A 16,596-nucleotide genomic window follows, 5' to 3' on the forward strand; every position below is an offset into this window, starting at 1 on the left:
GATCTCCCTCAGTACAAGTCCATGTGGCCACACTTGCATACGGATAAAATGAAAATTATTTGCACAGAACAGTGGTACTTTTAAAAGAAGTTTTGTACAGTCAATTGTACAAATGCTGAAGATTGGTCATGAACTATTACACTTTTCATTATATGTATAGCACTAGAACACTTCATAGAAGGATTTATTTGAGGACTGATTGGACACTTTATCACAGATTCTTTAAATAAGAAATATATTGTTTTGCACTGATATATGATAAGAAATGTGTAAGTTTGCTTGTTAAAGTGGTTGTAAAGTGAGAAGGTTATTTATCTTAATGCATTCTATGCATTAAGATATAAAGTCTTCTGTATGTAGCAGCCACCCCAGCAGCCCCTAATACTTAGCTGTGTCCCATCTCTGTCCACGAGTCTTTCCGCCATCCAGGACTCTCCCTCTTGATTGGCTGAAACACAGTAGCGACGCCATTGGCTGTCAAAGTCAGTTATCCAACCAGGAGAGAGAGAGAGAGAGAGAGAGAGAGAGAGAGAGAGAGAGAGAGAGGGCGGGGCCCAACAGCAGATCTGTGTCTGAATGGACAAACCGAGCTGCAGCTCGGCTCAGGTGCCCCATAACAAGCTGCTTGCTGTGGGGGCACCCGACCGGGGGGGGGGGGGGCGCGCCAGGAGCACCGAAGAGGGACCCGAGAAGAGGAGGATCTGGGCTGCACTGTGCCAATCCACTACAACAAAGCAGGCAAGTATAACATGTTTGGTATTAAAGAAAAATGTACAGAAATACGAGACTTTACAATCACTTTAAGTATTGAACTCAAAAGGTCAACACTGTACATATAGAGTGAAGGAGTATTGCATTATCCATAGGTTTAGGGATTGATTTACAGCTGCTCTACCTGATATTTATCCCAGCGCTGGTACCATTTATATCTTTATTCAGTATTTTGTTGAACCAACTTTTGCTTAAATTACAGTCTTTAGGTCTGTTGGTATATGTCTCTACTAACTTTGCACAGCTAGACTTTGTAAAATTTGCCCTTTTTTTGCAGAACTGCTCAAATTCAGTTAAATTTGATGGTGGCTGTTTGCGGACTAAGGATGAGCTCATGCGTGTTCGCACAGCCCACGTGCAGAGCCCGCCAGGAAGTCGGCACTGCGCTAATCACAGGCAGTGAGACATTGTCCCAGAGATCAGGAAATGCCACCATCTGTGATTAGCGCAGCGCAGTGCTGCCAGAGCTCATCCTTATTGTGGACTGCAGTCTATAAATCATTCCACAAATTTTCAATGGGGTTTAAGTCTGGGCTCTGACTAGGCCATGCAAGGACATCCACCTTTTTCTCTTTCAACCGCTGTGATAATTTTTGCTGTGTGCTTTGGGTCATTGTCATGTTGGAAGGTAAACCTTCTTCCATTGAAAATGTACTGGCAGAGGGCAGCAGATTTTCTTCAAGAATTTGATGGTATTTTGTCCCATCCATTTGTCTTCTACCCTGACAAGTGCTCCAGCTACAGAGAAACACCCCTGTAAAAGGATATTGCCACCTCCATGCTTTACTGTAGGAATTGTGTTCTTTGGATAATGAGCTGTATTGGATTTCTGCCAGACATATAGTTTGGTGTTGATCCAAAAAATTCAATTTTAGTCTCATCTGACCATAAAACTTTTTTCCATGTGGCCTCAGAATCTTCAAGGTGCATTTTGGCAAAGCTCAGTTGTGACTGTATGTGGCCTTTCTTGAGGAGTGGCTTTTTTCTTGCAACTCTCCCATTCAAGCCACATTTGTGGAGAAATTGTGATATTGTTGTCACATGCACACAATGACCACTCTTTGTCATAAATTCCTGCAACTGTGGAGAGCATCTTGATAGCCTCTCTGACCAGTTTCCTACTGGCTCTTTCATCCAGTTTGAAGCAACGTCCTAAACCAGGGAGGGTCCGTGCTGTACCAAATATCTTCCACTTCTTAATAATAGAGTCTACTTCAGTGTGCGTCTGGGCATTCATAAAGCCTTTGAAATTTTTTGTATCCATCTCCTGACTTGTGCCTGTCCACAACTTTATCCCGGAGACCTTTTCACAGTGCCTTGCCACCCATAGTTGATGGCCAGAGGGAGATCCCTTTGCTGGGGTTGGTCAGCCTGAACACATACTGAAATATTTGTGAACCAATAATCCCTGCTTATATTCAGTTATCTGCTATAAATACTGTATTCAGAATTTTCAGTGTTAACATGTAAACACTGTTTTAGTTTTTTTTTTTTTTTTAGATTAGCAACTGTGTGTCAAATAGACATATGCTTTTATGCTGTATTTCCCCCTTCATCTCTCTTTAATACCTTATTTATAAATTGTTAAATAATATCTTTAACAGTAGTATCAACATCTCTTTAACCATGATGCATGAAAGAATGCTATATCACCTTCCTATACCTACCAATTAATTTCTTTATCATTCCAGCAGAGGCACTGCCCATGCTGAATCTCCCACTGTTCAGAATGTTCATGGCAACCTGAAAATCGGACATCTCTTATTAACAAAATTCTACAAGAGAAAAATATCTTCAAAATCTTTCAACAAGAGTGGAATGGTCAGTTGCATTGCACATGTCACTCGCATACAATAATCCATCAGAAATGATTTAATGGATTACAAGCCATGAAGATTAATTAGAAGGCACTTAACAAATGAATAGTAAGGACAGGGCGACAGCCCAGAAATTTCGTTTGCTTGAGAACAGAACTAATAAACACACATCATTTGCAGGGATCACACCATACCTTAAAACCTCCGCCAACCTCACCAATGACGTTCTCTACAGGAATCTTGGTGTTTTCAAAGTGAAGTTCACAGGCTGAAATGAAATGGGAGACGTGTTTTTATAGGTTCTCTACATTCTATATGGATATCAATTCTCCATTTGTTGTAATTATATCCAAGCCTGCAAGACCACCTTATACAACTGTACCATGCCAAAATCTCCACAGGACAACAGCTAACATGATTAAAGTTCCCAGGATCCTGAAAGACCTGTTGTATCTCACTGCACACAATTTTCTTGGTGCCCGTTTATTACCCACGCTCCCCTACGCCTTGCTATTCATCATTGAGTCTACTCCTCACAGTGATGTCCTTGATGGGGAGAGTACCCTCTTTTTCTATGCCAGTGAAACTAGGAAAAGATGAGAGAATGCAGATGCTAGATGGACAAAAAAACAGAAATCAAGAAAAACCCAAAACGTGTTGAAAGCCTTCTCCCATCCTCTAAATAAATTTGATTTTGCTGCTTACTCTTTATCCACCATTCCTTGGTCTTTTTTACACTCTTTCAGTGAACGGGAAGTACATTTATTTACCCATGGGAGATGTGGACAGGAATTAGAACCCGAGAGACACAGGAAAAACTAAAACAGTTTTGGATGAAGTTGGCCTTTAACGCGGCCCCATGGTTAGCTTAAAAACTCAGGAAAAAAAACAAACAGTCTCGTGTCACTGGATATTTTCTCAAAAAAAAACCTGATTTTTGTACTTACCTGTAAAATCCATCTCTTGCAGCACATCATGGGACACGGAGCAACCATATTAATCCTTAATGGATTATGCGCCACCTATAAGTGAATGGACCCATACAGGAAGTGCTTCAGGTTTGTAGTAAGCAATGCATACCTAGGGTTGCCACCTTTCTGTGATTCACCCTGACAGTTCGGGTTTGCAATCATGGGTCCGGGTTTCAGACTGCCTGAAACCTGGACACAATTCAATCTGGACTATGGCTTCCCAGCAGGGTTGTTCCTGCAGTTATCTAAGCCGAGTGTGTCTGTTACACTCTCTTTCACACTGCCCAAAACCACACACACGGGAGAGGAGAGAGGCCTTGATCCGCTTCCCTACCTCCTGCCCCTACCCTTCTGTGTCTGCCCACACGCCAATTCCCGGCACTGTGCCTCAGAATAAAGGAAAGTTTCATGTCCAACAGCCTCAGATACATTTGGATGAGAGGCGCAGACTGCCAAGGGGTGAGTGAGCTCACTATTCATCCCGGTCTGTGACTGAAGTCTCCCCCCTTCCCTCTCCTGCCTCTAAGTACACTGAGGTAAATATCAGGGTTCTCAGAGCACCCTTTACATCAAAGTTCCCCTTTACACTAGAGGCCACAGTGTTCCCCCTTACATCAGAGTCCTCTCCATACCTCAGCATTCCCCCTTAAATCAGGGTTTGCATAGCATCCCTTATGTTAGAACCTCCAGAGTTCTCCCTTATATCAGAATCTGCAGAGCGCCCCCCCCCTTACAGTGTAGGGGAACTCTGCCGACTCTGATGTAAAAGGGGAACTCTGCCGACTCTGATGTAAAAGGGGAACTCTATTAAAAAAATAGCTGTACACCACTAGCGTTCGGGTTTGAGTTGAAGAAAAGGTGGCAACCCCTATGCATACCCCACAGAAGGGCCGGACCTCTGTGTCCCGTGATGCATTCCAAGAAATGTATTTTACAGGCAAGTACAAAAAAACGGTTTTCTTTATCGTACATCACAGGACACAGAGGGATTATTTTAATCCTTACTTAACGGGATGTCCCAAAGCACAGCTTACGAGGGGAGCGAGACACGGCCACCACCGACAGGCCCAAAGGCGCTACACAGCAGTCCACAAGACATTGTGACCAGATCCTCAGCGATACTTACATCCACCTGATAACATGTGTAAAGGTTTTGAATCGAAGACCAGGATGCAGCTTTGAAAACCTGATCCACTAAGGCCAGATGATGAATAGCCCAGGAGGAAGCTACACTCCTGGTAGAATGAACCATCATTCAAAATGGCAGATTCCTTCCCTTTAAGCCATAGGCTTAACAGATTAGCTGATGAATCCAAACGGGAAGTAGTCAATTTACTGTAGTAGCCAGGCGACCCTTTTTTAGTCTCAGCACGGATAAAAATCGAACTTGACTGCCTAACAGCAGCAGTTATTTCCAAATACATCTTTACAGCCCACACTAAATCTAACATGTGAAAGACCCTGTCCCCTGGCGACTGAAGCCTGTGAAAGAAAACAGAACCTACAGCACCACCTCAATTAAAGCACCACCTCATTCTGATGGAGCACAAGATAAAGCTCCCTGCAAGACAGGGCTACCAATTTAGACACTTTTGTTGTCGTAGTAATAGCAACCAGAAACGCCATCTTCTGAGTAAAAAAAAAAAAAAACAAAGGAATGCCCTGAATAGGTACAAAAGGTTGTTCCTGCAAAGGCTCGCACAAACGAATGAGAAGCAATCAGCTTTTGGAAAAAAATTGCCAAGGCCGAGATCTTCCCCTAGATATAACAAAGTCAACTCCAGACTGGAGAAAAGACAGGATCTGACCAATGTCATACTTGAAGGAGTGGAACCCCCTAGCTTCACATCAAGACAACCAAGTCCTATGGTAACTGTACCTAGAAGAAGTCTTCCTGGCTCTTAAAGTAGCAATGACTGCATCAGCTACCCCTCAATCCTTCAGAATTCTGGCTTCAATAACCAAGCCGTTAAAGCCAAAGATCCAAAAATGATGATTCAAAGACCGTAAGAGTGATGAAAGACCGGATCCTGAAACAGAAGCTCTGGTCAAGCCAAAAGCATATTTATGATGTTGGCATACCATGTTCTCCTGGGCCAAGCCAGTGCCACTAGAATCACCAGTGTTCTGTCCACCCGAATGCTGTGCAACAGATGCAGAAGAAGCTGTATTGGAGAAAAAAAAACATTAGAAAGAACTGATTTCCTGGCATCATCGGGCATTTACTGCCAAAGCCTGGGGATCCCAGGTTCTGGAGACAAACCAGCTTTGCATTGGACCTGGACGCTAAAAAAATCCACATCTGGCCTTCCCCATCATAAACAAAGTGCCTTGATCACCTCCAGGTGGAGAGGCCTGCCAGAGACATTTGTGTAGTAATGGCTTTCTTCTGGCGACTCTACAATGCCGCCCATCTTTCTTCAAGTGCCTCCTAATTGTACACAAAAAACCACACCACATGTTTTCAGAGAGTCCTGTATTTCACCTGAAATTATTTGTGGGTTTTTCTTTGCATCACAAACAATTTTCCTGGCAGTCGTGGCTGAAATTTTAGTTGGTCTACCTGACCATGGTTTGGTTTCAACAGAGCCCCTCATTTTCCACTTCTTGATTAGAGTTTGAACACTGCTGATTGGCATTCTCAGTTCCTTGTACATCTTTTTATATCCCTTTCCTGTTTTATACAGTTCAACTACCTTTTCCCACAGATCCTTTGACAATTCTTTTGCTTTTCCCATGACTCAGAATCCAGAAACGTTAGTGCAGCACTGGATGAAAGATGCAAGGGTATGTCAGGAGCCCAGAAACTCACTGACCTTTTATACACACACACTAATTACAAGTAAACAGTTCACAGGTGAGGATGGTTACCTTTAATAGCCATTCAAACCCCTTTGTGTCAACTTGTGTGCATGTTATCAGGCCAAAATCACCAGGATATGTAAACTTTTGATCAGGGTCATTTGGGTAGTTTATGTTGTCATTATAATTAAAAAAAAAGTAAACACATTTGATTGATAATAAATGGCTCCAGCCAAACATTAACCATGAGTGAAAGAAATGTTTTTGTGTTATTCATATTCTCTGAAAAATGGCCAAGAAATCATAAATTCTGCCAGTGTATGTAAACTTATGAGCACAACTGTACCTCCAAGAAGACATGTTCAGGTGGGGTTGCAACAGAAGGGAGTCAAAGTCAAGATGCCTGATAAAGGAGTCCGTGGGAGAGAGGGAGGAGAAGAAAGACGTCAACTGCTGATATTCCAGCCAGGAAAGAAGCCTGCCATGCAGATGCCAGAGTCAACCACGGTGGAAGGAAACCCTGGCAAAGGATTTGTACTAGCCAACAACCCTGGCAAAGGATTTGTACTAGCCAACAATGTGACTCCTTCATTCAGAATAGAAAGCATGTACATGCTACAGCAGGGAGTAATTGTGAACTTCCTAAGTGGGGGGTTATCGGGCCCACCCGAGAGGAGAGCCCCAGGTGGGACACTAGTTTATTCCACATGCACAACAGCTGAAAAGTGAGGTGAGGCAGAGAGGAGATGAGGCAGAGAGGAGGAGAGGCCTCAAGAGGCACGGTCAACCCAGGGGAGTGCCTGGAGATCATAGGGAGCAATCAACTGCTCGATGGCAACCCATTGCTTTGTGTGAGAATGATGGAGTCCGTTCACCAACCTCATAAGGACCGCTGCAGCATGGTAATAATATAATTTCAGCCGCAACCCCTCCTCATCTTGCATTAGGAGGGACATGATCGTACTGTGCCATCTGGGTCTGCCACGTTTCCATATGAACCTTGTAAAGGCAGATTACAGAGTAGCAAAAAAGGAGTGGGGAACCACAATGGGCAAAGCTTGAAAGAAATTGTTTTAGGATATTGATCCTACCAAACCAGGAGTACGTAGAACAATTGTAGTTCTTAAGGTCTAGTAATTGTGCACTGCAGGAGGGTGAAAAAGTTCGCCGCGTACAGCTGAGAAAGAGGTGGCAGATTTAAATCAGTGTGAACTATCTCTGACAGAGAATTCACCAAGCGTCTCAGAGACAATATGAACTTACTCAAATTCAGACTCCCCCAATAGGGTACCCATCGTCTGTCCCTTTTCAAGCTCCGCCTCATCTACCTAATCATCCACGTACATCCCTTCCTCTTCAACAGCAGGAGAGGGGTTGAGGGGAGGGGATACCAGAGAAGGGGGTCACCTATTCTGCTTACTGCCATGCCCTATAGGAGGCAACAACCCAGCCCAGCTAAGGTGGCTTACAAATTCTCCTTTGTAATATACAAAGATGACGATAATGTTGTCCCTGCAGCAGCCACACAACCAGACAAGCATAGGGGCTCTTAACTATCCTTAACCCCTAGCCTGTAAGGGAAAAATTACACCAGTGGGGCTATGTCCCGTGTTCTCCAGACCACTCACTTTTCCTAGCTGTGCTCCCACCTCCCTGCTTTTTGGAAGACTTTAGCTTGCTGACAAATAAACCTGGGACCTGAGCCAGAAAAACAGGCAGTCCCAATCAGCTGAAAGGACACTTGAACAGCAAAATAAGTGTAACGTTGCCACAGGATACTTCTACCCCAAGCTAGCAGTGCCCCTTCCTCCACAGGTGTACTTACATGTACCTAAATGTGCTAAACTGCCCTGTGAATCATGATGATAGATGCTCCACAGCAAGGACTGCAACACATGCTGGCTGTCTCTTATGTGGTGCGTGTTATCTGATGAAGGGAAGGGGTTAAACCCCTAAACATGTAGTTGTATACCGCTCAAGCTCTGGCACCTGCTGTGATACTCATCACAGCCCCTGCTCTGATCTGTTTGATCCATCAGGCTTTGCCGACGTCTGCCTGCGGTCAGAGCGTGTGACGCGGCCGGTGAGGAGTCCTGTCGTGTCCGGACACCTTGCAGCTCAGCCTCGTTCCCACTGCCCCTCCAGCATCCATCTCTATTCTCACCGGCCGCTGCATTGGCACTGCCATCCTCCACTCTGGTCACACAGTGATCGTGCTTCCTGGATCTGTGCCCAGCCTTTCCCCTCCCTGATGTAGCCCAGCTTTGGTTACGGTAACCGCTCCCAGCTGTTGGAAAAGTTTTTTCAGGCTTCCCATTTTTGGTCTGCAGCCCACTCTGTCCACAGCCCTCACGGAGACAGGACAGCCATTTCTCCACCAGCTTTGGCTCCATTGCTGGCACTATCACAGTGGGTTTGGCCATTATGATGATTTTTTTCCATTTGTACTATGTATTGGCTACATGTTTTATCAGCAATAAACTGTTTTAAATTTCACATGGATTCCATCTCCAATTGATTCCTTGCCACCTCCTGGATCTGCGCTTCCCAATTCTGTTTTTGTCTCTTACATTCAACATTGGCACTCAGTGCCCTCTTGCGTGTGCCTGCACCTCGAAAGAGTGCAATACTTGTGCACGCCCCACAGCCTGTACACAGACCACACTATGAACATATCGCATAGCCCAGAATGCCCAGGTATACTTCCTGCAGTCAGATACCAGCAAGTAAAACCTCACCACAGATCGGCACAGCTAGCAAAGTCAGACATGCACCATACGACCCTCTAGAGGCACCTGAGGAAGGTAGAAGCGACTTTCCTCCGTCAAACACCAACATCTAGTGGAACACATAGAAAGGACCAGTAGCATACAACACAATAGGGGTCAAAAAAAACTCCTGGGACCAAGGCTATCAGGGACTTACCAATCTTGCTACAGGTTCTGACTCAGAAAGTCCAGAACCAACCGATCACAGCAGGTAATGTCACTCAGGACCTTCAGGGATTCAATCCCATTTTCTTGGAGTTCACTACCTTGGACCTGTATAGCAGTTACTACTGCCCAAGGTTATGTATACGCAGGGTCCAGCACTGAATGTTCGAGTTACAGGCAATCCCCGCATGTCGATATCTTCCACCATAGAGGGGCACACACACACATCTTAGCATTTTAACCATAGGAATGGATTCGGAAAGCACCAAACTCTTGATCCCTACTGGAATCATTTTGAGCATGACCGTGTTTGTGCAGAAAGCTGCACACCCGTGACCATCACTTTCAGACACCGGTCAAAAAACTGAACACTGCAACCAAATATATAGTGCAAACCTCGCACAAAGACACAAAACAGAAAAAATTCAGACTGCTGCACCTCTTTAAATCCTGAATACTGGACTATTGCACTTCCTGTATGGGAGAAGGGGAGGATTTCCTGTCTTTTTTTTTCCAATGCCTACTCAACTATAGGTGCGGCATAACCCATTACGTAAGGATTAATATGGCAGCTGTGTGTCCTGTAATGTACAATAAAGAAAAACAGATTATATAAAACATTGTGATGTTGTGCATTTATGTGTCATTTCATTGGATTTTTTTTTTAACAAAAGACATACAAACTAATGAAAGCCACTATCGTCTAACATACACATGTCACACCGGGCTCATTTAGCCAAGTGCTTCTTTACAAAATTATATCCAGCTGATTTGGACTATTTTACATAATGATGTAGTGCCAGCAGAAATTACAGCATTAACGGAAACACATTACACAAAACCGTGAAGTGCTCAAATTAGAGCAATTAAACTGTTTCAGCTTCTAAACGTGTAAATAGACTACGAGCCGCTGTCCCGGAGCCAGTGATTTATAGCGTGGGTCAGTGTTGAAAGAGGACTCCATTTCTACAGCAGCTTAGTAAGCACTTTTCAGATTAAATTGAAAAAAATATATAACAATCCTGCATCATAATAGGAAGAGATATGTGTTGCGCTACTGGCTTACCATTCATTACAAGTAAAAACAGATTGGTTTTATGCAGCTGTAGAAATACACCTTGATCTGCTGGAAGCGTGATCCAATCCGTTTTCAAGCACATCTATGCAAACTGCCTCACAAATGGGTCTCATTTATAAAAACTGGGGAAAGTATCTGTTTAGCTTTTACCAATCAGATCATTTTGCAGATTGCACCAGAGTTAATGAGCATAGGAATGCAATCGTTACATTTTCCAGCTTAGGTTATAAGCAAGCAAGCAGAAACAGACTAATCAAAATAGAACTTAGCTTTGTACTATTCAATTAAAAAAAAAAAAAAAAAAATAGTCCAACAGTGTCCCAATTCAGCTTAATTAAAAAAAAAAAACACCTTGAAAATCACAAATGAGGGCCCCATGGCCTACAAGTCACACAATTTTAAGAACTGGAAATGAGGACCAGTGTGTAGTCACTTCTCAGCTGCTGTAGGAAAGCGTCATCATTGTGAATGGCACATCAACACATTGTAGAGTAGGGCACAAAGCACTGCAGCATAAATCTGGTAACGAGTCATTTGAGAAGCACTTTGGTGCTGAGTGCTCAATTTACACAAAGCGTTCCAGCGTTCCACTTTCAGAAGAACACTATTGTTTTTATTTTATTATATTTAATCTTATTTGATGAACTTTTGGTTGAATTTTATACATTTTTTGTAAATTTTTGATGAATTCTTTTGAATTTGCTTAAATTGTATTTTTATTTAAGGTAGAACATATATGAAATTTTTTCACATTGTCTATAGTTGATCGTATGCACTAAAGATGCACCGAAATTTCAGCATCCGAAAATGGTGTTTTAGGCATTTTGCCGATAGAGAAAACAGTGCAGATAATGGCACCAAAACCATGCGCGATTTTGCCACGATTTTACTGTGCTTACGGCGTTTTTCATAGATTATGAAACTCAAAAACCACATAAAAAATGTAACACGGGTGCGTTATTGATGCATTCTTGCTGCGTTTTCAATTGATTTTAACGGGGAGGTACGTTATTGGTGCGGTTTTTACCTGATCAAATATGCAGCAAGCAAGATTTAACACCACAATGGAAGTGCAACAGACCAGCGTGAAGGCATTCATAGAATTTAAAGGGATGCATTTTTCTTGCACTAAAGGTGTCGATAATAGCTGAAAATTTCACATTCATTTAAATTCATGATATTAATTAAAAAGTCGAATATAATACAATTATATATAAAAATATATGTATTTTTTCATTGGGTGCACCTCTAGTATGCACTATATGAGTTTAGCATGTTTAACAGGTTTTCATAATTTCATAATTTTGCTTTATAATTATTGGGTTTTTTTATGAGACAGCACATCTTTTTTGTTTTAGACTACTTATGAGATACATTATTCAGGATTTATAGAGGTGCAGCAGTCTGAATGTTTTCTGTTTTGTATCCAGCTCGAGGTTTACACTATATTTTTGGTTTAAATGTTAACTAGTTATTTCAATTTTGTTTAATTTTAAGGTAATTCTTACTGCACATGGTTTGTCTTTATTGGATTCTTTAGGTTATTTGGATTTTACAATTGCGTGAATTCTGTTTTAAGAATTTTAGTGCTAGCTGCTTGTGTTTTTTTGCACATGAAGAATTAATCCACGCGTGGAATTTTTCAATTTTGATTCAAGTGTGTCATATTGTGCAATCTGCCATACTGGCAACTTCTTCAGGGGGTAAACCTAGTAATTGAGCTCTGAGGAAGGGGAAGCATCCCTGAAATGTGTCAGCTTGCTGACATTACTAATAGTCTGGTCACTCGTTGCCACACTGGTTGGCCATCGGAAATTGTTGTTATGCATGTTACTTCTGTCCTTTGTGGGTATTCAATTGACCATTTGTTTTTTTGAGGTGCAGTGTGTTGTATGCACATTTTACATGCATTACCATTGGACTTTGTGTAACATGTGTCTAGCCTGACAGATTCTCTTGCGATTAGACAGCGGCTGCTAAAGCCGCTAGCAATAATCACTGTCTTCTCCCGGCAGGAATGGCTTCCCCCGCCCATCCCTGTGAAGAGAAGACCCAGCAGGAGGGATTCCCACATCAACACTGTCTGTGTTGGTGGAGGAATCTAGCAAATTTCTTTGCTCCGTGTATGGCCATCCTAACTCTCAAGAAAGGGTATGTGCTATTATTCACTAGTATTCTCCTCCTGTCCACAAGAGAAGTCTGATGTGTAAGTGATATCGCTGGACCAATACAAGTGAAAGTTGGTTCCACTGGATCTACCATAAAAGTGATTTTTCCATCAAAGAAGCATAAATGTGGTTGAATGTCACTACACCCAAGGAGGTTGACCTATGGTTGAGTAAGTCTATTTTTTTTTCAATTTTTTTCTGTAATTCTGACAAATTTTATTTTGGTTATATTTTCTTTCAATAATTTCTTTTTTTGTATGGCCTATTTGTAGGCCATACAAAACAGAAGCCTATCCAGTTTTTCCTCTACATTAGCCAAGACATGCAATAGAAACACATTTACAATGCTGATTGGAGATGGGTTTGAGTAGATTCCAAAAGACAGAGCCTGGGTCTGAATGTATCAAACAATTACAACTTGTGATTAAGCTGGCCATCTGCCACAGATAATGAGACAACATATTAACTAAAGCAATCTTCTAGCTCAGGGTAATGTGAAGAACATTCATTCCAAAATTTAATAAAAAAAAGAGAGAGAAAAGTAGTAAAAGTACTTAACGCTCTCTCGTGTATCCACATCCCTACCCCCCCCCCCCTCCACCTGTATTGTAGGGTTATCTTTAAAACACATTCTCACCCACTCAGTAGTTCCAATGTGATCTACTGTTTTGGTGACAGTTATCTTGGTCATCTTCAGCTGGCTGCCTTTTCCGGGTTCAGACAGCCAACTGCTGACGACGTGCCAGGCCCACCTCTCTGTCCTACTCACATCACATCTCCAAGGAACATATCATCCTAGCCGAAGTCAGAATAGCAGCAGGGACAGTCCAAAAGAAAAAAAAAAAAGTATATTGTAATTGTGAAGGGGGACAAATTGGGATTTACGTTCTGCTTTGAGTTGGGGTTGTACAGTATGTGGCCTATCCATGAATTCCAAAATTCTCTCAAATCTCTACATTGTAAGGCTCGGCCGTGCCCACCTCTTCACAAAATTTGATTGACAGCAGTGGAAGTCAATGGCACTCACTACTTTCTCCCAGTCCAGTGAGGAGGGAGAGAAAGAGCAGCAACGTTGCTCTCGTGCACAGAGCTGGACCAAGATCAAACTCAGGTAAGTATTTAAGGTGGGGAAGCTGTAGCTAAAAGAAGAATGCATAAAAAAGGTAAAAATCCTTTAGCCTTTAGACCCACTTTAAGCTATATCCAAGTAATTTTATGTTTCACAGAGGTGATTATCAACCAGGGAAGACTTCCAAGCCTTAGAAATTGATATTGGCAATTAGAAGCATGTAGAAGATGTGTGCCCGGGAATGCCTAGGAAAGTCTTTAGTTGGTTTGTTTAGGAGGGCCATTCTAACAATCTAGGAGCTAATTGATCATGGTGACAGAATTTACTTTGGTGCAAGTCCACCAAATATGGAACACGATACCCATTTTCCCACACCTCAAACATAAGGGAGAAGTCTTAGGGTGGATTATGGCAAGTCTGGCGGGTACCAGATACCAACAAGAGGAAACTTTATAATTAGCTTCTATGAGGTTCATATGAAGTCTTTGTGTATGCTGGAGGTCCTTATGTTCCAGTCCTTGTCATTGTTCTCAGAGTCCAGTTCCTTCTCCCAAGCTAGTCTATGAAGTAGCTTGATAGAGAGATAACTGGCATATTGAATCCCTCCCCCAGACCAGTGCCTGTATTACCACTCTGCAGTCAGACAGCTGGGCAGGAGCCCATTCTTATTGAAAATAGTTTCCACAAATATTGCCTCAGTCTGCAAAATGGCTCCTCTCCCGACATATACAGATACACATTAGTAGGGGGTCACAGCTGCTCCAGTTTTTGATAAATTACCATCCTTGTATTTTTCTAAAACCTTTCCAGAGCAAGCATATGACTAGTCAAGTCAAGAAAAGCCATACCTCCTTATCTGCATATTTGACACAGGACAGTCAGTGACTTAAAGTTTTGAAAACAAGATGAGGAACACAGCCAGGAAGCTACATATTTTTACAAGGAAAAGTGAGGAAATGCTACCAGTGAGGTTTTATGGCCTTATACCCTAAACTTAATAAAATAAGTCTTTCTGTGGAAAAATGGTATCACCAAGTTTAGACATGCAGAAAGCAAATTGATGTCCAGTTTGTGCTCCACAGCATATAACAGCTAACCAAGCATGCACTAGGATGAAAAAAAACAGCTCCTGCAATGGGGATGAAGGTTTTAGGTACTGGGTGTCTTTTATTACAATGCAAAAAAAAGAGGTTGGGCACAGACCTGAGCATAGGCAAGCTTGCAGAATGCAGGAGCCAGTCAGTCAAAAGTAGGAGTTTGGTAACATGTTTATTCAAAATAATAGGCACCAGGACTCTTCCATTTAAAGAAAGAAAAAAAAAAAACACATAGCCAATAGTTGTTTATTTTTAAGCAACACCCCTACAACACAGGGAAGAAAACAGATGCTGTTCAGGTTCCATCATTAAGCTAATACTGAATTTACTAAGCTTGTTTATTTTAACAACAATCTGCAAACAGAATACAAATATAGGTCTAGTGCTTCCATTTTCAAAAGCATGGTTTTCTACATTGAGATAAAGCTTCTTTTTGAATCATTGTGGAAACCTTTAGGGCCATTCCCAAAATCTGCAGACTGTGAAAAGCAGGAAATTCAATAAATCACAAAAGACAACGTGACAAATTGATTTAATTAAAGCACAAAACTTACTGCTGAACAGGTTAAAAGTTTAAGAGATTGCGAATTACAGAAATCTCTCACATTGCCAGCTCGTGAATCAGTATTTGCAACACAGTTATGCTCTTGAGGGGAAAAAAACAGTACTTGGCACAATATGTATACTTTCTAGAACTAGCTGTGGCCTCACTATAGCACTGGTAAGTCCATATTTTAGATAAGAGGCCCTTGAACTTTCTAAACAAAAGGGCCAAGTCACTGTTCAGACTTTAGGGGAGCGAAAAATTCCCTGGCTCCTATGCGAGTAACAATCCCCCTAATTTAGTTAAGAGTGGGAGCAAAAAACGCCGAAGGGTTGGTAGTCAGTGGTAGCAGAAAAAAACCTAGTGTGTGGCAAGTGAGAGCAGCAATAGAGCCTCATCTTTGGTATTAGTGGGAGGAATTGTGCCCCTTCGATGGTGTCAGGAGGAGGAATTATGTCCCATTGTTTTGGTCAGTGGAAGGAATAAGGCCTCATTGTGGGGGTCAGTGGGGATAAAATCCCCAAAAGGTAAGGAAAGGGTCACAATTTGAAGATCACCGTTTTAGACTATAGCTTTGCTATAAAACCAGTGGTTCTGAATAAATAATAGGCCACGAGGCATAATGGAAATATTTAAATATTCTCACTTACTATACTTATAACAGGAATAAACCCTTTGCATTTATGTTTTAAAATGACAATGCTGTACTTCATAGTTTTTTGGTGTGTTAAATGGTACCTCTGGCACACCTACAGTACACTGACTAGTCCAGTCTCTTTGCTTCCCAAGCTGTATTCCACTAAAGCGATGGTTTATATCTTGCACTTTCAATTGATAAAAAGCCTAAAAATGCTCTGGTTCCTTTTTTGCATTCCCTGCATTAAAAGGTAAAAAAATTGGATTTTTTTTTTTTTTCCTTAACGTTTACCTACAGGTAAGCCTATAATAAGGCTTACCTGCAGGTAATATTAATATCTCCTAAAACTGTATGGTTTAGGAGATATTTACTTTGCATGCAGCCGCTAAAGTCAGCAGCGCATGCGATGTGAAGGCCCGGCTGTAGGTCCAGGAGGCGCTGCTGTACCTTGCCGGGAACAAAACTCCTGCGCATGTAATTGCAGCTTCAGCCACTTACATCGCCGGAGCCACGATACCCGGAAGAAACGCAGAGGGAACATGTCAGCTCCCTCGGAGTGGACCGGGATCAGATGTAGAGGCCTCGTTCTAAGGTGAGTATATACGCTGCATACTAGCTCCTTTTTTTTTCCTTTTTGACAATACTTCCCCCCTTCAAACAAAAAAAAAAAAAAAATTTCAATTCAATCCCAATAAATCATACATACTAG

At 42.1% G+C, this 16,596-nt stretch overlaps 1 protein-coding gene across 1 annotated transcript in view; it reads right to left on the reverse strand.

The window, feature by feature from the left end:
- Positions 1-16,596, reverse strand: part of ACAD9 (acyl-CoA dehydrogenase family member 9) — a 189,061-nt gene that overhangs the window by 50,250 nt on the left and 122,215 nt on the right. The window contains exons 8-9 of the mRNA XM_073592394.1: positions 2,783-2,856; positions 2,439-2,514 (exon numbers count right to left, since the gene is read on the reverse strand). Of these exons, the coding sequence (XP_073448495.1) occupies positions 2,439-2,514; positions 2,783-2,856 (150 nt within the window). The remainder of the gene's footprint in view (positions 1-2,438; positions 2,515-2,782; positions 2,857-16,596) is intronic.

This window comes from Aquarana catesbeiana, linkage group LG07 (genome assembly GCF_042186555.1).
Source record: "Aquarana catesbeiana isolate 2022-GZ linkage group LG07, ASM4218655v1, whole genome shotgun sequence".
Taxonomy (NCBI): Eukaryota; Metazoa; Chordata; class Amphibia; order Anura; family Ranidae; genus Aquarana; species Aquarana catesbeiana.